Source organism: Hoplias malabaricus, chromosome 16, assembly GCF_029633855.1.
Source record: "Hoplias malabaricus isolate fHopMal1 chromosome 16, fHopMal1.hap1, whole genome shotgun sequence".
NCBI lineage: Eukaryota > Metazoa > Chordata > Actinopteri > Characiformes > Erythrinidae > Hoplias > Hoplias malabaricus.
Window position 1 is genome coordinate 3,292,992 of NC_089815.1, and position 25,656 is coordinate 3,318,647.

The 25,656-nt window shown below is 45.0% G+C and overlaps 1 protein-coding gene across 1 annotated transcript in view; it reads right to left on the reverse strand.

Annotated features, from left to right (window-relative positions):
• The window catches only part of sptbn1 (spectrin, beta, non-erythrocytic 1), a 92,429-nt gene that overhangs the window by 29,267 nt on the left and 37,506 nt on the right, over positions 1 to 25,656 (reverse strand). The window contains 1 exon segment of the mRNA XM_066648224.1: positions 4,712 to 4,863. Coding sequence (XP_066504321.1) covers positions 4,712 to 4,863 — 152 coding nt within the window.

Consider the following 25,656-nt stretch of genomic DNA (forward strand, 5'->3'; position numbering starts at 1 on the left):
CACTCCTCACAGACAGTCACCCGGAGGAAACCCACGCAGACACAGAGAGAACACACCACACTCCTCACAGACAGTCACCCGGAACGGGACTCGAACCCACAACCTCCAGGTCCCTTGAGCTGTGTTAGACTGCGACACCTACCTGCAGCGCCACCGTGCCACCCTTACTAAAAATCTGGACATCTGTAATTTAGTTACTGGCCCATTTATAGATAAACAGCATAACAGCACACCCAGAGACAACTACAACAGGGGAGGCTCAGAACAAGCAGTGGGTTTACCCAGTTCGAGGCTCCAAACGAGCACCGGGTTTACTCAATTTGGACGGGCAAGTCCTGTGAGGCTCAAAACTACTGCAACTAAGCACAGAGAGGGAGGAACCATGTTTGCTTTTGTTGTTAGAAAGAACCAAACAAGCATTAGCCATTTTAGGACCGCCCACTCTACATCGAGAGGAGAGCAGACATTTTTTAATCTTTGAGAAGACATTTATAAAAAAATATTTGTACATTTATATAGTGGGCCCTGAGGAGCCAGATTAGCGAATTTCTTGTTTAGGTTCCCAAGGGTTTTAAATGATCTTGCTAAGTTTGTCAAATCCAAGTTAAGGCTTCCTCATCCTGTGCTGCACAACTGAGCCACTGTGTAATCTGACCCTGGCCTCAGGTGAGCTGACGGTGTCCTTGTCTAGAACAGGCCACACACTGACCAGAGGCCAAGCTCTGAAACAAAGCACTCGGCTTGTTCAGCTAATGTTCTGCTCTAGGTTTACTGTCAACAGCCCTCCATTATTCATGACTAACCTTGGTTCGATTAAAAAAAGACAACTATCTCGACAGGCAGGCAAATAAACGACGTTCTCCACAATATCCTTAGAAAAGGAGCACTGTTTATCAGCGTGACAAACTTCACCATGATAACTATAAACACACTGATCTATTTAGCTATGGCCAGCATCAACATACAACTGCTGAGGGCTGATTTCAATGTGTTTCAATGTGTGTGGATACTGTTTCATTGCTGTAAGCTGTGTTTCTCAGGGAGGGGAGATATCTTATCAGGAGGCTTTGGGATGATAGTGAAAGTCTGTGTGAAAAGAGGGCACTAGAGTTACACGTGGCTCTAATAGACACACACACACACACACACACACACACACACCTGCAAGTCTACGAATACATATTTACTCAACACCTCCAACTCAAACAATGGCCACATTTTCAGGAGTGAATCTACACTTACAAAGCGCTTGGACATTTATGACTTGTTACTATGCTTTTCAAATACAAGCCACTAAGCAACACTGTTTTCTCTGGAGGCACTGAGCACCGCGCCGTACCTCTGGGATGAATTGGAGTGCTGCTTATGATCCAAAGCGAGTTAGTAGCTGACTTTACGAATAACCTTAAGGTGGAATTCTGTTGTGTAATTCCATTTAAATCTGATAACGTAACAGTGATAGTAATGTAGGTAATCAGTCAAGATACAGATCAGGGCTCAGGTCCGGATGGACCTCGGACTCTGAAACATAGATGTGTGACCATCAGCAAAGAGGTTGCAGTTGCACTTTAGTTTACTGCTGGGTAATAAGTGGCTACTAATGCGGTGATATTAGGGCTATAACCTGTGTTTTCTCATAAAGGAAATGTCTAGTTGAAAAGGTCAAAAAAAAAAGAAATAGATATTAAGTAATCGCCGATCTGGGCAGCACGGTGGTGCAGCAGGTAGTGTCGCAGTCACACAGCTTCAGGGTCCTGGAGGTTGGGGGTTCGATTCCCGCTCCGGGTGACTGTCTGTGAGGAGTGTGGTGTGTTCTCTCTGTGTCTGCGTGGGTTTCCTCCATGTGACTGTCTGTGAGGAGTGTGGTGTGTTCTCCCTGTGTCTGCATGGGTTTCCTCCAGGTGACTGTCTGTGAGGAGTGTGGTGTGTTCTCCCTGTGTCTGCGTGGGTTTCCTCCGGGTGACTGTCTGTGAGGAGTGTGGTGTGTTCTCTGTGTCTGCGTGGGTTTCCTCCAGGTGACTGTCTGTGAGGAGTGTGGTGTGTTCTCTCTGTGTCTGCGTGGGTTTCCATTGGGTGACTGTCTGTGAGGAGTGTGATGTGTTCTCCCTGTGTCTGCGTGGGTTTTCTCCGGGTGAATGTCTGTGAGGAGTGTGGTGTGTTCTCCCTGTGTCTGTGTGGGTTTTCTCCGGGTGAATGTCTGTGAGGAGTGTGGTGTGTTCTCTCTGTGTCTGCGTGGGTTTCCTCCGGGTGACTGTCTGTGAGGAGTGTGGTGTGTTCTCTCTGTGTCTGCGTGGGTTTCCTCCGGGTGCTTCGGTTTCCTCCCACAGCCCAAAAACACACGTTGGTAGGTGGATTGGCGACTCAAAAGTGTCCGTAGGTGTGAGTGTGTGTGTCTGTGTTGCCCTGTGAAGGACTGGCGCCCCCTCCAGGGTGTATTCCCGCCTTGCGCCCAATGATTCCAGGTAGGCTCTGGATGCACCGCGACCCTGAATTGGATAAGCGTTAATGAATGAATGAATGAATAATCGCCGATCTGAATTGTTTCATAATATTAGGGTTATTGCCTTAACTGAGTGAGGAGAGTCATGTGACAACAGCGTCAAGTGCAGCTCAGATCTTGGCTCTGAGCATTGCATCTTCTATATCAAGCCCCCTGTCTCAGACTACGATGACATTTCACTATATTATTGTTATTACATTATTATTGTTATTGTTAACATAATATTACCACATTGTTAGCCACTTATTAACAATCTGTAAATAGCCCCAAGTTGATATCTATTATTATCACTGACCCGTGACTGTCATTATTGATAAACATGGCTGTGATCTGGTGTGATTGGTTAAATACAAAAAAGTAAAATAAAAAAAATACAGTGTGGTCTACCCTGGCTGGTCAAATGACCTGTTTCTGTGATTTATGAAGCTATAGGACGTAAACACACCCTCCTCAGAGAACACACTGGACATTCAGGGCATGTATTTGTTCAGTAAACTGCTAAAAATATGATTCTCCGAGAAATAAAAAGTCCCACTGATGAATAGTAATGAGTGTTGTTTAATAGAAGCCTATTGAATGCTGCACAAGCAAGGCCTTATCTAAGAGTTAAAAGCTCTTGTTCTTTGTTTCAAAACAGAAGGTCGCGACCCTCCTGGCAGCGCAGTAACAGATTAACTTCACATGGAGTTCCGCTGGGGCACGGTGTGAAATTTCAAGGACAGCAGTTGTCTTCAAAGAACGCTGATTATAAGCAGGAGGAACACATCTTTGTGGTCCAGGAAACAGCCTGCCAGGCGGACCACACTGACCATGTGTCCATGTGTCTCCCTGTGTCCGCATGGGTTTCCTCCGGGTTACTGTCTGTGAGGAGTTGGTGTGTTCTCCCTGTGTCTGCGTGGGTTTCCTCCGGGTGACTGTCTGTGAGGAGTGTGGTGTGTTCTCTCTGTGTCTGCGTGGGTTTCCTCCGGGTGACTGTCTGTGAGGAGTGTGGTGTGTTCTCTCTGTGTCTGCGTGGGTTTCCTCCGGGTGACTGTCTGTGAGGAGTTGGTGTGTTCTCCCTGTGTCTGTGTGGGTTTCCTCCGGGTGACTGTCTGTGAGGAGTTGGTGTGTTCTCTCTGTGTCTGTGTGGGTTTCCTCCTGGTGACTGTCTGTGAGGAGTGTGGTGTGTTCTCCCTGTGTCTGCGTGGGTTTCCTCTGGGTGACTGTCTGTGAGGAGTTGGTGTGTTCTCTCTGTGTCTGTGTGGGTTTCCTCCAGGTGACTGTCTGTGAGGAGTTGGTGTGTTCTCCCTGTGTCTGTGTGGGTTTCCTCCAGGTGACTGTCTGTGAGGAGTTGGGTGTGTTCTCCCTGTGTCTACGTGGGTTTCCTCTGGGTGACTGTCTGTGAGGAGTGTGGTGTGTTCTCTCTGTGTCTGCATGGGTTTCCTCCGGGTGACTGTCTGTGAGGAGTGTGGTGTGTTCTCCCTGTGTCTGCGTGGGTTTCCTCTGGGTGACTGTCTGTGAGGAGTGTGGTGTGTTCTCCCTGTGTCCGTGTGGCAGTGTGTCCGCCTGGCAGGCTGATTCCTGTACAGTTCACTTCAAAACTGGTTCAAACCCAGACCTGTTTTAAGGTCTCACACGGTACAAAAACTTCTGGAAACTATACAAATTTCTTAATAAAAGTAAACAAAGGGTGCTGCTTAATTTTGGCACAGTTGTGTAAACCACTATGATGCCCTGTAGCTGAGAACAATCCCTACCCACTGCTGTCCTCTAGGCTGACAACTTTCTCTCTCTTTCCTGCAGGAAAGCACAGCATCTGCAGTCATCTGGGTGAAAATGTCGGCCTCCTAAAGGGAACTGCTAATGACTGCTTTTGTTCCTGAGAGCACTATTATTAAGAAGAACAGAGTGTAATTCCACACGAGTGGACGTCAGTGTGACACAACTGGAACTGGAACTCAGCTACGACTGAGAAAAGTGTAACAAATTGCACAGACAAAAGCAACAAAAGAATGGAAAGACAAGTAAATCACTTGATCAAGGGCTTTGTTCGGTTACTCAGGGTTCAGCTCAAAAGTACCATGATTTGGACGCCACTGGAGGCATTAGCACAAGAAGAAAGACCACTTTTATCAAGTGCTAACCGCTAGAGGTTCAGAGCACCCCCTTGTGGACACTTTTCTGCCTGTTAAATGTGAGTGACTGAGTGACAATAGGAGAGAGAAAACCTACCAGCCTCTCTCCAGAGAGGACCTCCAGGAGCTTGATGAGCATGCGGCCATCCCGCAGGTCCATGTACAGGTCGGTGATGCGGCAGGACACTCGGGCCAAGTGGGAGTTGACCCATTTGGTGAAGGTCTTCTTCTGCACCGCCTCACGCTCATCTACAGGACAAGAACAAGAGGAGAACATAAGACCATGCCGTCAGATGGAGAAAGGCTATTAAAATAATCGAATTTAGCTTAAAGTGAATGTGCTCTAAGGGCGTAGAGAGTATAGAGCCCAGCCCTCCTCAAAGAAGCAGTGGAACTGCCCAGTAAACAAGGAACGTCCCTGGACGTTCAAAATAGGTCTAAAAGTAGTCTGTCCGTCAAGGACATATTTTAAACGTCAATGGACGTCCAAAATCCATCTTAATAAGTTAGTTAAATGGTGACCAATCGATAACGTCAGTGGACGTCCAAAACGCGTTTTATACAAGTAATTTATTTCGGGACCAATTAATAACGTCAATGGACGTCCAAAATATGTCTAATAGTCGTCTTTTCAATGTCTGTGTTTGGACGTCTTTCAACTTTCATTTTCAACCTTAAGAGAACGTAGATTAGACGGCAGTCATTACGTTATTTCAACGTTGAATCAACGGCTAAATGTTTACTGGGTTGTGCTCTCAAAAGTGACAGAGCAACATCCAACCTTTGATTTGAGCTGGAATAGTGAACTAAACATCCACCATCGGTAACAGACCTCAATAATGTTTACATAACGATGCCATCAGATCCTACAGAAATGTTCCAATATCCAGTATAAAGACATTCTTTCAAGAACATATTGTGCAAACAAACAAACAAACAGACATATATTATTGGTAAGACGAGGCAGAAGGTAGTGTCGCTGTCACACAGCTCCAGGGGCCTGGGGTTGTGGGTTTGAGCCCTCAACCGGGTTCTCCCCATGTCTGCATGGGTTTCCTCCGGATGCTCAGGTTACCTGACTCAAATGTGACCAAGTGTGTCGCCCCGCAAAGTACTGGCGCCCCCTGTAGGCTCCACATCCACCACGACCCTCAACTGGATGAATATGAATATGGCTCATGTTGACCACCAATCAGACTAAAAACGGGGTGTAAAACAGGTGGACTAGTGTCTATCCTGTTTACCCTGAACTGCCCTGCCCCTACTCTGACCTGCTGCTTCACATGCACGCATCCACAGTAGAGTTTATTTATAATCCCAGCAATTTTCCTGTTATTGCATTCCTTATCCCTGCACAGACGTAAGCGTCTCGTCCAATTGTTCTCCGCCTCCAGCGCCTTTTCCTGACTGACCCCCACGCTTGAAAGATGACCAAACAGCCATAGTTGCCCAGACCCATGCACCGTCCAGAGAGGAGAGAGAAAGAGAGAGAGAGAGAGCAATCGATGGGGGGGTCCTTGTAACTGACAACCCTGCCCAAAACAAAAGAAAATCAACAAACAGAGGAAGAGCACATCTGCCAGTGAGAGTGGCCAGAGGGCACGGGGCCAAGCGGATGACAGCTGAGGCCAAACAAGCGCCCAAACAGAACAAAGCAAATATACTGTAACCAGCCAGTCTCACTCAGAGCATGAGCAAGGGCTCTTTTATTTAAAGAGACTGCATCATGGAAAAAGTCCAAACAGAGAGTGACTGGTAGAAACATAAACAGAAAAGAATGCAATGCTCAGTGATGGAAGTATATGGTATTACTGTGGGGAGGGGGTGCTCTGTCAGTCTGCGCTGGGCCTTATGTCTTTGAGCACAAAGTCAAGTGAATTTAGCTAAACACAGCGTGACAGTGCACACCGACACGTGTTGACAAATAAAAACGTTTCTGGGAGAGCGACTGGTGCTGAAGGAACAGAAAAGTTCAAAAATAAGCGAAATAAGACGGTGTACACTGTTTAGAAGCACAGTTGGTGCCAATGGGCACTTGTGGTTTAGCACACCACAGCAGATCTTTCAGCGAACTGAAGCTCAAAACACACATATTTAGAGGATAAAGCCAAACCTGTGAGCACAAAGTCGAGTGAAGGTTTTAATGAGAATTATATCTGTTTACAGCTTAATTCCTTTCTCGTTTAACCCAAACTCAGCGCTAAACTGACACTGCGGTGGGCTACTGGACTCGTGTTTTATCCCCCACCCGTTTTCAGACCGTGATATCAGCAGTCCCTCAGCGCCCCCTCCCTGTGGCTCTCTTAAAGGCACATGAACATTTTAGACACAATCGAAATTTGATACAGCACAGACACGTCATAAATACAGCCCTCATTTTAAGATACATCCACTTTTTTTAAATACCGTTGTATGTGGTATTATCGTTCTACCGCCCAACCCTTACCAGAGGTATTCACATTTTTGCTCCAGAGGACCCCCACTGCCAATTTTTGAGAAACCCTCTCCAGTTTCCCCTGAAATCCTCCAAGAAATGTTGTGTATTGTTGAACTAAAAATAACACGGAAAGAATCGTATGACAATAAGCACTCTTCCAGTGTTCTACACATCACACGTAACATTCATTTGGCCTATTTATTATAAAATTTAAAAAACTTTATTGAAATGTTTGAGAAAAATATATAGATGCCAGTACATGAAAACAGCTTTATGAGAGAGTCGGTTAAATATATCTTGTGTTTAAGGTGAGAGACTATATTAAAAACTGCAGAAAAATTAATCCATTTTTCAGCCTTAAAGTCTTTATTGTAGCAGTGTAGTGTCACAGTCACACAGCTCCAGGGACCTGGAGGTTGTGGGTTCAAGTCCCGCTCCGGGTGACTGTCTGTGAGGAGTGTGGTGTGTTCTCCCTGTGTCTGCGTGGGTTTCCTCCGGGTGACTGTCTGTGAGGAGTGTGGTGTGTTCTCCCCGTGTCCGCATGGGTTTCCTCCGGGTGCTCCGGTTTCCTCCCACAGTTCAAAAACACACGTTGGAAGGTGGATTGGCGACTCAAAAGTGTCCGTAAGTGTGAGTGTGTGTGTGAATGTGTGTATGTCTGTGTTGCCCTGTAAAGGACTGGCGCCCCCTCCAGGGTGTATTCCCGCCTTGCGCCCAATGATTCCAGGTAGCCACACCCAGTCGCCCCCTCTATGGCCACACCCAGTCCATAAATGAATACGAAACTGGGAAAACACAGCCTTCACATGGATATAGGTTCCTGTGTACATAAATACCAGCCTGATATTTTCACTGGAATAATAATAATCTGGATATGGTTGTGGTTCAGATAACTCCCTGTATATTTGTATATTTACTCACAGTTCATTTGGATAGTTTAAAGCATTTGTCTTAAAGAGCCAGTACAGTGAGATCATACGTTAAATGAGGAATGTTAAATGTTTGTGAAGGAAGTAGTAAAGCATGTCCCTGTGAACTGAGACTTTTCAATGTTTCACCTCACTGTAAGCAGCTAAGGCCTGCAGCTCTGGGGCCGGAGTGGTGAGATGTGCCTGGATGAGGATTGATGTGTCAATATGAGTCTATGAAAATAAACGAGAGTCTGAGGTAGGATATTGTGACCTCATTTTTCACGTAAAGCTTGCATACATACACACACACACACACACACACACACACACACACACACACACACACACATACAGACACACTGCACAAAGCGCTGACCTTGCATCTCTCTCTCTCTCTCTTATATGTTCCACATGTTCTTCCAGAGCCCCGTGGGAGAACATGCCTTACTCCTTACTCTCCACACACCTTTCATATATTGTCAGGCATGAGATCATATTCTGTATTTATACCATAGATGTTGTAAAGTATATGGACAAAAGTTTGTAGACACCTGCTTGTCTTTACACTACACACACACACACACACACACACACACTACTGCTACGAGTGCTGTACTGTAATAAAATGAAGTGGAGCTGGTGTATTAAATTGTAATATATCATTCTGCAGTCTGTGTGTGTGTGTGTGTGCTGGTCTGTCCTGTTCCACATGGCACTTAGAATACACCGCGTGTTTGTCAGAGATACACCAGGTCCCTCATCCTTCTGTGGCCAATCTAAACAGGAGCCACACGACATGCCTGAGCGCAAATCAATGTCTACAGCACACTGCAGCTGATGAGCACCAACAAAACAAGCTGGACCACATTCAGTCTTCAAAACTGAAGCAATTATGCACCTTTATACATAGCAGTGAGTCTTAAGCAGTGTTGGGAATGATTCACTTGTGAATTGAAGGTTGTTTGCAATGTTTCATCGCTCCTCGGTTATGGTTATGGACAAGTTTGGTTTGTTTTCTGTGAAGAAAAATAATTACACATCATTTACAGAGAGTTCTGCACAGTTTACAGGCGAAGAAGAATGAGAAGAAGAAGAACAAGAAGAAGAAGAAGAAGAAGAAGAAGAACAAGAAGAAGAAGAACAAGAAAAAGAAGAAGAACAAGAAAAAGAAGAAGAACATGAAGAAGAAGAAGAAGAAGAAGAACAACAACAAGAAGAAGGAGAAGAAGAAGAAGAAGAAGAACAAGAAGAAGAACAAGAAGAAGAAGAAGAAAAAGAAAAAGAACAAGAAAAAGAAGAAGAACAAGAAAAAGAACAAGAAAAAGAAGAACAAGAAAAAGAAGAACATGAAGAAGAAGAAGAAGAACATGAAGAAGAAGAAGAACAAGAAAAAGAAGAAGAAGAAGAACAAGAAGAAGAAGAACAAGAAAAAGAAGAAGAACAAGAAAAAGAAGAAGAACATGAAGAAGAAGAAGAAGAAGAAGAACAAGAAGAAGGAGAAGAACAAGAAGGAGAAGAAGAAGAAGAAGAAAGCAGTCTGAGTGTGTTATGTCCAGGGTGTGCTCCTGTCAACTTCAGTCCACAAAATGAATGAAAGTATGACACCACAAAGATTTCATGTGTAAAATATTTAGTAGAAATATCACACTATGTAATAAAATGTACCCTATCCAGCGTCTCTTTGAGACGTGACCTGTTTCGACGTGAGTAATAATAACTGAGAAATAACGACACGTCCTGGCCACCACTGCCCAAACTCCAGAGCAGGTGAGGGATTATAAAGTCAGCTATCACTTTACCCCTCTTCCCTTCATGAGCGCCGTAACTCTGGACAGTATCCCCTTCTCCAGCCTCAGTCTGGACGCCACACTGTGGCTTCATTGTAAACCGATAACATCACAGTCTATGCAATTGAACGCTACGTATTAGCGGGGCCTGTGGACTCCCCACAGGATTATGGGTAACGGAACAATGGAGGCAGTGTTCCTCCCCTCTGCTACCGTCACAGACCCCGGGGATGGCAGCAGGAATGCGGCAGCATCTGGTCTTATCATTAGGTAAACATCTCTCTCTCTCTCTCTCTCTCTCTCTTCTCTCTCTCTCTCTCTCACTCTCTCTCTCTCTCTCTCTCTCTCTCTCTCTCTCTCTCTCTCTATCTCATTAAACCTCACTCAGCCCGAGTGGTTAGGGCCCTTCTACAATAAACACGTCTTATGCTCTTATAAACTCTTCTCATGCTGTAAATACTCCATTATTATATTTACACTTTTACACTGACATAAAGAGCGGCTGGAGACACTGCAGAGTGGACGCGGTAATAAATTCCAGACTGTGTGTTGTCGATGAACTGATTGACTGGGAAGTGACTGGCGTCTCTAACCGATGGTCACTTCAGGGGCTTTCAGGCAAAGGAAGCTGTTCATTGTAATCGATATCTAAGTCTGCATTTCTGATCAAGTTCAAAGCAGTCAAAGTTATCCCTCTGTAGGTCATGGCTCCACTGACGAGATCATGTAAACCAAATGACATTCATTATTTAATATTATATTTTGTTGAAGAGGAATATTCTACCAAGCAAATGATTTGGTCAAAAAAACACAAAGATCAAACACCACAGCAGTGTTCTCCCTGGTCAGAGTACCTGGTTTTGGCAGTTCTTTATTTAAATGAAAATAATCCACAGTTCAGTTTAGTTTTATCCCATATTTTCTGATAAATAATAAATAACTAAGTGTTCTTTCTCACAGTGTGTGGGTTGGTAGGCTCTAAAAGCCCGAAGATAGTGTGCACATGCCTGAACAAGTGATTTATTCCCGTTATATATCCCCTTTAAGAGTGACGTAAGTCATTTGCTGGTGAAATGTGTGGAAAGGCTGCCCAAAGCCCAATGACCTTGACCCAGAGCTTTTGGTCAGTTGTACTCTTTGTTTTTTGTCGAATCACGGAACAAAAGATGAGGACTGAGCCAGATGGACTAGAGGTGTCTCAGCGCGGATACAACAGGCCGAATGCTATTGATTTATTGACATTTCCTTGCTCCAAACCAGCCACACCCTACTGGGAGACACAGAGATAAAACTGTCTCGTAACTAAACGGTCAAAACATACTGTAGGCCATCATTCACCCACATAAGCCTTTTACAACTTGTGACATAAACCAACAAACAGATCTCCAAAGTTTTATTCAAACACCCAGCAGCAGTGTTAAAACTTTCTAGAGCAGCTTTAGTCTGAGGGAATACGAGTTTAAAAACAGTGATGTGATAGCGGTGTTTCTGAGACTGTGCCCTGTGCACTATTTTGTGAATCTGCCATTTTGTAGTTGTTTCACATAGTGCACACTTTTAAGTGCACTCAAACAATCCCACAGTGCACTGCAATAAGTAGCGTACAAACTATGTACACTAGCGGATAGAGGATACCCATAATACACTGTGCTGTTAGAAACCTTTATGAGGTAGTGTCCGAAATCAATCACTGACCTTCTGAATTCGGATCACTGTAACTGTCTGTGAGGAGTGTGGTGTGTTCTCCCTGTGTCTGCGTGGGTTTCCTCCTGGTGACTGTCTGTGAGGAGTGTGGTGTGTTCTCCCTGTGTCTGCGTGGGTTTCCTCCGGGTGACTGTCTGTGAGGAGTGTGGTGTGTTCTCCCTGTGTCTGCGTGGGTTTCCTCCGGGTGACTGTCTGTGAGGAGTGTGGTGTGTTCTCCCTGTGTCTGCGTGGGTTTCCTCCGGGTGACTGTCTGTGAGGAGTGTGGTGTGTTCTCCCTGTGTCTGCGTGGGTTTCCTCCGGGTGACTGTCTGTGAGGAGTGTGGTGTGTTCTCTCTGTGTCTGCGTGGGTTTCCTCCGCGTGCTCCGGTTTCCTCCCACAGTCCAAAACACACATTGGTAGGTGGATTGGCGACTCAAAAGTGTCCGAAGGTTTGAGTTTGTGAGTGAATGAGTGTGTGTTGCCCTGTGAAGGACTGGTACCCCCTCCAGGGTGTATTCCCGCCTTGTGCCCAATGATTCCAGGTATGGATGGATGGATGGATGGATGTATTAGATGTAACTTTGTACAACTTAGAGTAGGGCCGCTTTCCCTGTAGTGACATCATTTACCAATAAAAGTCCCTGGGCAAGACTCCTAACATCGGTTTTGTATATAAATGTAAATATCCGCTTTCCAAAGTAAAACATGCATCTCCAAAATAGTACCTTTTATAGATGAAGAACAAACCTTTCTAAATTCCACTGGGAATCAATGTTAAAAACTGTTAAAAACATTTTTACAACGTGTAATTTTTTCATTTCTAAACAATGTGAAGGACAGCTGTAGTGATGTAGTAAACTAAAAAGCCACAAAAATGCAGATACATGTTTTTCTTCTGAAAACAACCAAATGTAAATTCAGTAAAAGTACTTGAAGTGTCCCCATGTTTTTCCTGTGTTTATTTAGCCCCTACAGTGTGAGCTTTGGGTTCCAGCCAGCATTTAGCCATGTCACATCAAGGGTTTTTCGGTGATGTATTTATACATCTCCAGGTCTATTGAAACCATAATTCTTGGCAATACAATTGTATTATAATATGCGAACGTGCTCAGTGTTGTGTTTGATGCAGGAAAGGGAAGTCTTGATTAGGCTGAGGTCCTCCAGGCTCATTAGAGGTCAGTTCACTCTGGCCTTTCCTCTACCAGCCAACAGGAAACACACACACACACACACACACACACACACACTGCAGTCCAGCCATTCATTGCACTACATCTGATTCCTGTGAGCAGACCACTTCATTACATCACTTCCAGGAAACCATCCCAAGGACAACAACAGAGTGTAGAGCCAACACCTACATCAAGCTGCACAAGACCACACTCATTTTCAGTTTCATCAACATTTTCTATGAAATAATAACCGCTATCAGAATAACGATGTTTTACTGCATTGGTCGCTGGTCATTTTGGACCAAGTGGACATCTGCTCCTCTTACATTTCTTCAAAACTAAAGGGGATTGGATGGTACCGTGTTCTAATGCAGGACTAGGAAGGACCTACTCTAATTAAAAGCATTTAGACAAGGTGTTGGAACATTTCAGTGAGCATTTGATAGAATTCGGTCATGAGAATTCGGCCATCACTGGAGTCGGATGCTGATGCTGTAACATTGGTTCCGAATCACAAACCCCACTCCTACTCATCCCACAAGTGTTGGGGTTCAATCCCTCCAGAGATTACAGTTCCAATGACATGGGCTTCGTACCTCTCCAGTCAGCACTTGGCACTGAGTACGTTAAGATTCACACTTTACTGCAGAGGTTATAAAAGCTGTGTGTGAATAACACAGTGTGTTTCCACTAGGTGCGATGTCTTACTGACAAAAGATTTAGAAATAAAAGAACAGGCTGAATATATATAACTGAATGAATACTTACTAAAGTACAAATGGCGGCCATCTTTGTTTGCACTTTCTAACAGTGAATATTTCATTTGGGAACTTCTTGAAAATGAATAAATAACGTGTTTAAAGAGTAGGCACTGCCTTCATTTTCACTGAGTGATCAGGACATTATTGAATATTGTTATTCTATCAATAACAATTGGTATTGGTACACTTTTTATATCAATAAAAAGTGTAATTCTACAGTTCAGTAATTATTCTTTCTTATATTTCTTATTATTATTAATTCAACAATATTAGTCACTAAAATACTCAGTTATAAGGTGTGTCTACAAACTTATAGTTCTGGCTTGAAATAAGAAAATAATCTGTGGCCTTGTCAGTCATTCTGGAGCCTTGGGGGTCTCTCAGCTTGGAGCCTAGGGGCAGCTTCCTCTCTCTCTGATGTATCAGCGTCCTGTGGCGTGAGGCTCAGACGAATGGAATTTCTCAGACTTCCTCTGCGTTAAATACTCGGACACGCTGCTGAGATCACAGCCCTGGGTTTAGAGAGTGAACTCAAACACAAACCGAGAGTGGGCTGATCTTTCTGACATTTTCATTCAGGGAAAATACAACAGACCTGGGAGTTTTTCTCCTAAACAAAACAGACAGTGGCCGAAGGTTCAGGTCCGTTTGTGTTTGTTCTGGTGCTGCTTGCTCGCTTTGCCTGTGTGTGATTATATATGCGTACACATGTTTACATCTGCACAAGCAACGAGACAGTCCGAGTAAACTAACATGTTCACCACAGAGCAGATTCATCAGTTTCCTTCCATTCTCACAGGGAGGCGTACAGCGTGGTGCTGTATGTCCCAATGTTTGTTTACACCTGAATAATGAGTGAATACTACGCAACACTACGTGGGATATGTACCTTAAAATTACAGATTCAAAGTCATTGTGATGTTTCACTGACCTATAATAGAGAGAACAGAGACTCTGTTATTGCTAATCTGGACTCAGCACTGCAGAAACTGCACTATGTAACATTCGGAGGCAGGTAGAAACATCAATATCTGATGTCCTCATAAGTTAAACTACATATAAATATACTGTATTTACTATGGTGTAATTGCTGGCAACGAGAGACACACGGACATCCTCTGAAAGAAGGAATGAATGAAGACTGGATGACGTTCGCTGGTTTGGGCCGGGTTTGGGCTTTACGAGGTGCTGTTGCCTGTTCAGCTGTGACTGATTAGGCTCATTGATCACATTTGTTTGCAGAGGCTTTCCATGTGGGCCACACAGCACCGTTTAGCAGCTCCGAGAACTGAACCGCAAGAGGTCACAAGGTCACCAGCAGCTCTCTGAGCTGAGCCACGAGAGAAAGCAACTATCCGTCATCTCACTACGAACGGAAAGATTGTGAGATTAAACACTGACCTCACAGCGGCCCACCCTCGCGTTATCTCCAAGAACGAAACTGGACGTTGTATTACTGCGTCTCTCAGTGACTGAGACGTACATGAGATCTCTTCTAACGGACTGTGTATTTTGCTTCAGTCAAAAAGCAGTGTGGTCTGGTTAACTTTTTATAACCAGAGAGAGAGAGAGAGAGACAGAGAGAGAGAGAGAGAAAGAGAGGTAGAGAGAGAGAGAAAGAGAGAGAGGTAGAGAGTAAGAGAGAGAGAGAGAGGTAGAGAAAGAGAGGTAGAGAGAGAGAGAGAGAGAGAGAGAGGTAGAAAGAGAGAGGTAGAAAGAGAGAGAAAGAGAGAGGTAGAGAAAAAGCGAGAGAGAGAGGTAGAGAGAGAAAGATAGAGAAAGAGGTAGAGAGAGAGAGAGAAAGGTAGAGAGAGAGAGAGAGAGAGAGAGAGAGAGAGAGAGGTAGAGAGAGAGAGAGAAAGAGAGCGGTAGAGAGAGAGAGAGAGAAAGAGAGCGGTAGAGAGAGAGAGAGAAAGGTAGAGAGAGAGAGAGAGAGAGAGAGAGAGAGAGAGAGAGGTAGAGAGAGAGAGAGAGAGAGAAAGAGAGAGGTAGAGAGAGGTAGAGAGAGGGAGAGAGAAAGAGAGAGGTAGAGAGAGGGAGAGAGAAAGAGAGAGGTAGAGAGAGAGAAAGAGAGAGAGAAAGAGAGAGGTAGAGAGAGAGAAAGAGAGAGGTAGAGAGAGAGAGAGGTAGAGAGAGAGAGAGGTAGAGAGAGAGAGAGAGAGAGAGAGAGAGAGAAGGAGAGGTAGAGAGAGAGAGAGAGAAGGAGAGGTAGAGAGAGAGAGAGAGAGAGATAGAGAGAGAGAGATAGAGAGAGAGAGGTAGAGAGAGAGAGAGATAGAGGTAGAGAGAGAGGTAGAGAGAGAGAGAGAGAGAGAGAGGTAGAGAGAGAGAGAGAGAGAGAGGTAGAGAGAGAGAGAGAGAGAGAGAGAGAGAAGGAGAGGTAGAGAGAGAGAGAGAGAAGGAGAGGTAGAGAGAGATAGAGAGAGAGAGGTAGAGAGAGAGAGAGATAGAGGTAGAGAGAGAGGTAGAGAGAGAGAGATAGAGAGAGAGAGGTAGAGAGAGAGAGAGATAGAGGTAGAGAGAGAGGTAGAGAGAGAGAGAGAGAGAGAGAGAGAGGTAGAGACAAAGAGAGTTCTCTCAGCTGCGTTCTCCTCTGGTATCTTCAGAGACAATGCCAATGACAATGCCTCCGCTGTGTAATTAGAACTGGACAATCATTCAATATCAATATATATCACAATATAAAATATTTCAACAACAATTATATGATTTTAAAACATATTTTCAATATTTCTATACACATTATTTACAGCATTTTTCACTAACTGACGGTTATTACATGGCACTGCCCTGTTCACTGCCTTCAACTTTAAAGTTAGTTTAAAAATATTAATACTGACAAAGCCAAGAGGTCTATGTTTGATTGTGATATCGTGTTCCTAGTTTGTTCTGGGCAGATTTTCTGTGGCTTTTATGTTGTTTATATCAATATCAGAATTATATCATATCGACTGAAATGTAGAAATTACCGTGATATAAATTACGCTCATATCGTCCAGCCCTACGCATAGTGCACTTCTTTATATATTGATAGTGATTATGCGTCCTGCAGCTGAAGAAAGTGTCTTCTCCTAGAGCAGAGCTACAGTGCTAACCTTCTAGCTACACTTCTGGGAGCTATCCCGGCTTCTACTGCTTTATTGTTTATTATCACAATGACCACAAGATTCGGGCTCGGACTTTGCCCATAGTCACAGAGCCACACTCAGAGTAACTCAGGCCAGGCCTCTTTGAGGCCCGTGTCTCACTCTGGGAGGCCATGGCCCTGTCAACAGCCACAGCGGAGAGTCACTGAGCGGCTGGGCAGTGAAAGAGAAGACCTGGCAGGGCTGTGTTTGTGTGTGTGTGTGGAGGACAAAAGCAGCACTTGAGCACCGATCCTGCACACCCTTTCTCAGCTCTCAGCGCAGCTCCGAGGGGCTGTCCAGACGTGCCTAGTGGCATCCAGCCATGCCAAAAACCAGTTAACACTTTAATATCAGGTCATTAATGCATTTCAGCAACTACATCAGATGAATGATATTAATATGATCAAATATAATAAAAATACCAAAACGTTTTTATGGTTTCCTAAAATATATGGAAGCAGACTTCTTAAAAATGCCCATTCGAGTCGCTGCTAACTCCACCCACTTGCTAGGACCCCAATCACAAGATGCCACCAAGCAGTGCAGTGCCACCACTTCTTTTCGATCTGCCAGTAACACAATAGGCAGCTCAACACACTTGGAGGACAACACTGTCCAATTCGGTTACGTTACACCAAGAAGGAGCAAGGCCCTGGGCACGGGGGCCTGACGGTGAATGTGTTTGACTTGTGACTAAACACCAACACACGCAAAAATTCAAAATCCGTGGTTGTTATGATGTTGTTTGGATCATCTCACACCAAGTCGACAATGTGATGCTCCCTCAATGAACCTGAAGCTATAGGCCAGCAGCGTACAGCATAATTTGTCCAGGGGCTGCTCTGGTTTATGTCTAAACCTCGACAAAAGAAGCCGATGCAGTCCAAGTCCACTCATTTGTCTTAGCTGATTTATACTGTCCAAAGTTGAGGCAGCATGGACAGTATCACGTTTATATTTAACCCTGTACAACTGCCCACATCAGTTCATATGAAAATCTAGACTCAACGTTATAGTTCACGTAGGTATTACATTATATATGTATTTTCTTAGGTTCTGTTCGCTAGTCCAAACCATGCCTTACACTGGTGTCAGAAGAAAATTGCATCTCCATTTTTGTTGTTTTATTTTTGTTCAACCTCACTGGTAAACACCAGCTGTTCTTCACACTGTATAAACATTTAGGGACCACAGAGGAAATAAGCCTGTGGGCTTTTGTCTGTCATTCCAGAGTATTGCTGTTGTTTGTATGTATTTGTGTTAGGAGACATACTGAAAGCATCAATCTATTAAACACAGTATAATAATAATGAAAGGACTTATAGAAATGCCTCAGAATTACTTGGCCTTGTTCTGGTCTGTTACCACTTTTGAGATTCAAGGTTATATTCTAAAAGCAATGATACAGTTGTGAACACTTGGCTCCAGTGGCTTCCCAAGGCCAGACCCCTTGAAGAACAGAGGTAAGCCTTGGAGAACAGACTGAGGTTCGTGGAGAAGAAGATTACCAGGTGGAACGAGCGATCTCCATTTAACACTGCGCAACATTATGCTAGTTATAGCTTTTGTGTCATTCTTTATCACTTCACTTTATGGCCAGAAAATACAGGATGGTATTTAAGACCCATGACGGCTACTCGATTATCCAAAGAGGTTTTATTGGAGTCTGATCAGAGTCTGTTTTTCATGACTCACGTTGAGCCAGCCCTTCCAAACAGGCTCCGATGAAAGTCCTCGTCTTCAAGTTCCCTGCTGTTAACTGCTTTATGATAAAGGGTGGGGTCAGTGGGATGGTTTACTGATTAACGCCCGTAAGAGCCTGTCCAGTGCTTTCATAGTCTGTGGTTCTGTTGTTGTTGAACTTGAAACCATCCTTAAGTGAGCATCACCCTCCTCTGTGGTCAATCCAGGTCTCCATTTCTCAAGCACAGTGACCTCAGCAGGAGGGAATCCTCTGGATAGCGAAACATAGATAATGTAAACAACTTCTAGTACTGAACTCTGGAAGTATTTAAAGCAAGTTTGGTGGATGGGGTACGTTCTATAACACACGATATTATTAATCTTTGTTGCTATCTTGTGTTAAAATGTATGTTTCCAGACGTGATGCTGTAAATATATTGTATTTAATGGTAAATTTGACCAGACGTGGAAATGCTTCCTATTCGGGCATTCGCAAGAAAATCCTCACAATTTAAACGCCATTTTCAAATGAAAAACAAATGGTGGACGGTCTTAAAGCAAAAACAGGACATGCTCAGTTTCAGCAAAGGCCTTGTTAGGGGTGAAAGCTAAAGCAAGGGCAAAGAAATGTAATAGCATAAAACCATGAAATTGCTGAGTGTGTCAGGATTGCCCGGAGCACTCCCACAGATCAATCCCACGCTGGCTCCCAGGAACCAAATCATCTGGGAAGTAGCTTTACATCTACTCTAATATTATAAAAAAAATACCATTGCTCTTCATTTAGAAAAGACATTTTGACAGAGCGAATTAAAGACGTGTCTAGAAGAACTGGGCCCGTCAACTACACGACTTCACCACAGGCAATACATTAGCATTCGGTGACAACAAAAGAATTGTAGCAATGAAGCAGGTCTTTTGTCTTGTCTACATTAAGCAGAAAAAGGCTGAAGTTCAAAGGTACAGGGACATGCTCCATCTACGTCCAAATATGCCCAAGTGCACTGGTACCCAAAAGCAAGCAGAATCGCAAGAACAAAACAACCACTCCCACCTTCCGTGGCTTGCCATTGTTGTTTGTGACAGCCCATTCAGGCTAAGCGGCGCTCTTTATTGACTTAGCCCATCTGCATTTGGAGCTGCTCGTATTTTGGGGAGAGGGGTGGGGTGGGGTGGTGGGCAAACACAGTCATGGAATGTTTGTAATAAAAAGCGGTCTCACAAAACCAGTAAGTATTCTCTATAAGTCATAGCTCAGAGTCATTTCTTACTACACCAGCTCAAAACTCATCCTGGCCATGCATTCCAGCAAAAAAAGGCATGCTGCATCTATCTCCTCCCTCGGTCTCTCCACTTTTTGGATTATGGGCCAGCTATGAGCGCTGAATTACACGGAAAAATGGCAAAGAACAACGGAAGGAGGTGGTGGAACTCTACCAAGTCTAGGGTCAGTTAAAGGCACTGCACAACATGGAAGAAGCGAGCAAAACAAAGACCACAGTTGCTCAGATATTGGTGCCACCTTTTAGTTTCCGACGTGAATCCATGCCCACGTCCATCCAAAGCGCTTCGGGAGTTGAAGGCTAAAAACATTGGGCCGCTCTACTTGAAGATGTCGCCTTACCTTGCAGCTGTTTGAAACGTCCATCCAGCTGGTTGTAGTTGAAGGGCATCTGGGTAGTGTAAGCAGCCCCCTGATAGAGGTCCCCCGCAGACCCCCATTCTGTATCCATGCTCCCTTTCTTGGAGGGAAATTAGATCCCAATTCCTCCAGAAATAAAAAGAGTCCCAGGAAAGTGAGAACACAGGACAAAAAACGGAGGGAAAGGAAGGGAAAGGAAGGGAAAGGAAGGGAAGGTGAAGTCCACTAGTCTTTCTTTTCTCCTTCACACTTCAGTCCCTCCCTCTTTCCCTTCTCTTTCCACCAGGAGTTTGAAGAAAATCTACCCGGAGGAAACGACAAGGGCTGGTCCGTTAAGGCTCTCAAGGAACAGGGAATAATACGGCGGGATACGTCCCAGAAGGAGGGGGGGTTAGCATGCCGCTTCTCCCCCGATTGTTCTCCCTCTGTCTTCCCTCCCTGGCCATTCAAAAGTAGCCTCTACCCCCTCCCCTAAATGCACACACCCACACCCCTTCAGTGTTGCAAGCGCTAGAAAGGGGAGGGGACTCTCTCACCCGTGAGCTTTTACTCACTCACACAGCAGTTAGAACAAGGAGGGGGTGGTGAAAGCTGCAAATCTTTTTAGCGCGGTGGACTCCGCAAGCCAAGCCAAGAGGGGCTCCGAGGGAAGGGGCTGAAAAAGAAAATATGTAACAGGCAGTGAAAGGGTTTCTGTCCCACGCAGCACACCTTTCTCAGGGGAATGGGAGGAGAACGCAGGGTTGTAATTTCCAACCCAGGCCCAGCCATTGGCGTGTGTGGAGCGATGATATCACCGCCTCATTACCATGAAGGAGGCAGTAGGCGGGGAGAAGCAAGAGGAGGAGGAATGTACCAAACTTCCACAGGAGACGGGGGTGCAAGCCGAACAGGATGCCGTCCGGTTTCCCTGCATTGTTTCTTTTGGGGTCAAGAAAGACAGAAATATGCTGGAACAAGGAGTGAGAAATGCCTTTTTTGGAATCTTAGAGTAACCCACATCCTGTCTAAAACCATGTTTGCAAACATCCTGCTTCAGTAACGAATCTATCCAGCTCCCAACCCCCCACACTTGTCTTCTTATGGCACAGAGGTGTTCCATTCCAGAGTCCATGCAATCTGGTGATTTCCCTGCTCAAGTCTAGGACCTCACTGCAGAGTTGAATGAGATATTTTTGAGAAGGGAAATCACTGGGGAAGGGAAATTTTTCTTTGAGAACAGCCGTTGAATTTGACTTTGCACAAAAATTACCCCATTTTTTGTTGAATAATAATAATAATAATAATCATACGTATAATATCCACAATGGTTTACAGAACACAGTCTACTTGAAATGCTTTCATTTTTGAACAACTCCTCTGACCAGTGGTTGCTAAAGCCATATTCGCATATGGAGTTGCCCTTTCACACATGGAGCATATAGCCAAAGATTCTTCATGATGGGTTCAGCTGGAAATGTTCTATGTAGTTCAGGCATGGGGTGGCATGAATTTACTGTAATACTCCGGAACATTACCGGCTCATTTCACACCGACTCACTTGGATATTACGATGTCAGGGACGTTCCCATTCACACATACAACTTCTCCAGGTAAAGCCTGGTAAATCTCTCAGATTCTGTAACAACATAGGAACTTTTAAGCAGTGGTCATTTTCCCACCACAGTCCCACTACTCCATGTGTGTAGACATTAACACAAATTGCATGCGTCATTGATTGTCAAACACACACATTCAAAAGAATTTCCTTTTTCGTTTCAAAAAATGAGGAGACAGAGCCTCCCTCAGGTGATTACACTGAACTCCTACATGATTCAAGTATGTACATACCCAAACTTTCACTGGAAAAATACCCAGCTCTCTTTAACACTACAGCTCCTCTGAGAGCACTGGAGTTGGAGCTTTCGTGATGGGACACCTCTCCTGCACTCCAGTCCTCTCACTGGAGGATATCACAGAGGGAAACTTTCCTTATGATTAATGAGCTGAAGATAAATGTCTCCATAAGCATCCTGTCAGCCCTCGGCTCCTACCGGGACACAGAGCAGCGTCATTCCTCCAATCGCCTCGGCAGATAGAGAAAGAGATTTAAAAAAAAAGAGGAGCGATGAAATATTTGCAGAGATCTATTCTGAGCCCTATTTTAGGAGGATATTACACTGAAGGGGAATGGAGCACGAAACGTTAATCTCACAGTGAACTAAGAGTCAGGAGATTGTGCAGGGTTCTGAAGCATGACTGTGACTTCCATAAAAATGATTAGGAAAAGCATTATGCTGCATTTACCTTTTTTTAATAAGCAAGCTCACATGGCCCTCAGTGTTGTGGGGCTAGATGTGAATATCTGGGGAAAGCTGTTGGGCAGTCTGTCCCAATAAGGGGTAGCTCTGGCTAGGGTTGGGCGGTATAACGATAATAACTGTATAAATGCCTCATCTCTACAAGAACCTATGACCTAAAAGACAAGAACCATATCATAGCTAGGTCTAGATAAATAAATTCACACGACATTGCTCTGGAAGATGTAAACAAACACATGTTACATGCTAAAGATTTGGGGTTTTAAAAAGTACAAACCGTAATATAACCAGAAGTGTCATGCTATGGTCAAAGTACCTTAAAGGTCAAACATCACAGCAGTGTTCTCTCATGTTCAGGACGCCTGTCCTTTAAATATGAATGAGCCACATGAGCTCAGTTCAGTAAGTGAGGAAGCGAGGAGCAGAAGCTCTGGATTTTATCCGCTTTCGCTCGGTTCACTTTCTTACAGCGCTCTAATTTCCCCTCACTCGTTGTGCCTGTTTGGCTCTATGTGTTCTCTTCCTGCTCTCCATTTCTGTGATTGGAGAGCCTCAGACGAGAAGGCGGGACAACTCTAAAGTGTGTGCACTCTATGTAAGAAGCAGCAGAAAATCAGAATCCCAAGTTTCCTGACTTTGGCAGCTGTTTTATGCAAGAGTTTCAAGAAGACATCCCTTATAAACAAATGAATATTTGACTGTTGTTTTTGCCAAACAGCCGGATAGATCCTTATCCATTCATTTCTTAAGAACGCCTCATGTTTCAGGGAGAGAGGGCCAGAAATAAAATTTTAAAAATGGGACAGTCATGGTCATGAGCCCCGTGACTATTCATTTTTCCATAACACAATATTTAACTATGCGCCAGGGTTTTACGGACCGTGGGATTTGAGCCACAAGGCTGGTATGGGGCTCGGGACGGGCCGAGTAGCTTTGTGAAGGATATTGTAGAGAAACACTTGTGGTTGTGTCACTGGGCAGTCACAAGGCGCACACGTGGTCTCCACACCCCTGCAGGCAGAACTGCTCTTTCCTGACCTCCACATGCACTTCTGTTTTCTATCAGGAGCGTATCTGACTCTGAAAACTTTCACTCTGACTGATGGAGGGAGGGGACGCTTCCTGGACGACGAGTTAGTCACCCACAGCAACCAATCGCTTTCTCGAATTAAACAAGCCCAAACTGTGAACACAGAGGAATCAGACCCAAGCAAACGCAAGCAAATCATTTAGAGAGCAGTTTAAGAAGATTTTACTCTAGGTTTTGGTGGGCTTTGGTGATCTTTTACTCTGGAAGCATACAGTGAAGAATAAAAGGGTTTGGAAACAAACCCTGGGTTCACAAGCCCTGCTCCAGGAGGTCCATCTTCTAGCAGAGGCTAGCTCCACCCACAGTCTTATCAACTCACAGATGTTAGCCAATGCTAGTCCATGTCGGTTAGTTAACTAAACAGATTTGTGCAGTTTGTGTTCTCCTCCGAGCGTGATGAGCTCAGCAGGAATGTCGAGCTACTGTCAGCTGGCTTCACAGGTCCTGGAGGACTCATATGCGGCCTTCATCCTTCACAGTGGCAGCACTGTGGAACAGTAAGTAAGAGAGTAAGAGAGTAAGAGATTGGAAATGACTAAAGACTGGGTATCACTGTTGCAACTGTGCATCTCCAAAAATGATACCATTCTTAGGAGAAAAACACAAGAAATTTTGGAACGTTCCTATTGGTTAATTCCCAAAGAATGCATCGGTTTATCTTAAAGAAAGAGCTGGTGTTCTCAATTTTACGTAAAAAGTTAACTGTTTTATTCTGACTGCAATATTAAGGTTATAAAATAATAAAATGAACATCAAAATACAGTAAATAACTTAAGGAGGGAGTATGTTTCATTCATTCATTCATTATCTGTAAGCGCTTATCCAGTTCAGGGTCGCGGTGGGTCCAGAATACACCCTGGAGGGGGTGCCAGTCTTTCACAAGGCAACACAGACACACACACTCACACCTACGGACACTTTGGAGTCGCCAATCCACCTACCAACGTGTGTTTTTGGACTGTGGGAGGAAACCGGAGCACACGGAGGAAACCCATGCAGACACAGGGAGAACACACCACACTCCTCACAGACAGTCACCCGGAGGAAACCCACGCAGACACAGGAAGAACACACCACACTCCTCACAGACAGTCACCCGGAGGAAACCCACACAGACACAGGGAGAACACACCACACTCCTCACAGACAGTCACCCGGAGGAAACCCACACCGACACAGGGAGAACACACCACACTCCTCACAGACAGTCACCCGGAGGAAACCCACACCGACACAGGGAGAACACACCACACTCCTCACAGACAGTCACCCGGAGGAAACCCACACCGACACAGGGAGAACACACCACACTCCTCACAGACAGTCACCTGGAGGAAACCCACGCAGACACAGGGAGAACACACCACACTCCTCACAGACAGTCACCCGGAGGAAACCCACACAGACACAGAGAGAACACACCACACTCCTCACAGACAGTCACCCGGAGGAAACCCACGCAGACACAGGGAGAACACACCACACTCCTCACAGACAGTCACCCGGAGGAAACCCACACAGACACAGAGAGAACACACCACACTCCTCACAGACAGTCACCCGGAGGAAACCCACACCGACACAGGGAGAACACACTACACTCCTCACAGACAGTCACCCGGAGGAAACCCACACCGACACAGGGAGAACACACCACACTCCTCACAGACAGTCACCCGGAGGAAACCCACACCGACACAGGGAGAACACACCACACTCCTCACATACAGTCACCCGGAGGAAACCCACGCAGACACAGGGAGAACACACCACACTCCTCACAGACAGTCACCCGGAGGAAACCCACACAGACACAGACAGAACACACCACACTCCTCACAGACAGTCACCCGGAGGAAACCCACGCAGACACAGGGAGAACACACCACACTCCTCACAGACAGTCACCCAGAGCAGGAATCAAACTCACAACCTCCAGGTATGGAGTGTGTTGACAAGCTTAATTCAATCTACGATTTGAACAAAGAAACAAATAAGTAAATGAACAATCAACCAACCAAAACAAACGTCAGATGGATGGAGATACGAATGAAGGAATGAATGCACCACATCGACTGTTCTGTTAAAACCGCCCTTTGCTCTGATAACACACTGCCCTACATTTCAAATTACCTCCACAAACTGCATTCAAAACCACGAGAAAGTTAGAACAGCTGAACGACAGATACCATGGCTAATTCCCTCTTTGTGAGATGAATGTGTGTATCTGCGGTGCTTGTTTAGGTCTAGACAGAGGGGACAATAGCCTCTTTAGCAGGCACAGAGATCACCCTCCGGATTTCACATGATGTTCCAGTGCGATCTCCACACAGAGCAGCCTCACGACTCCAGCCAGAGGAGCTCAGACGGATGCTATGTCCCGTCGACATTTCTCTGGCCTCTTAGCTCACAGACTTTGCTGATTTCAGCGTCCAGGCTGTGGCAGC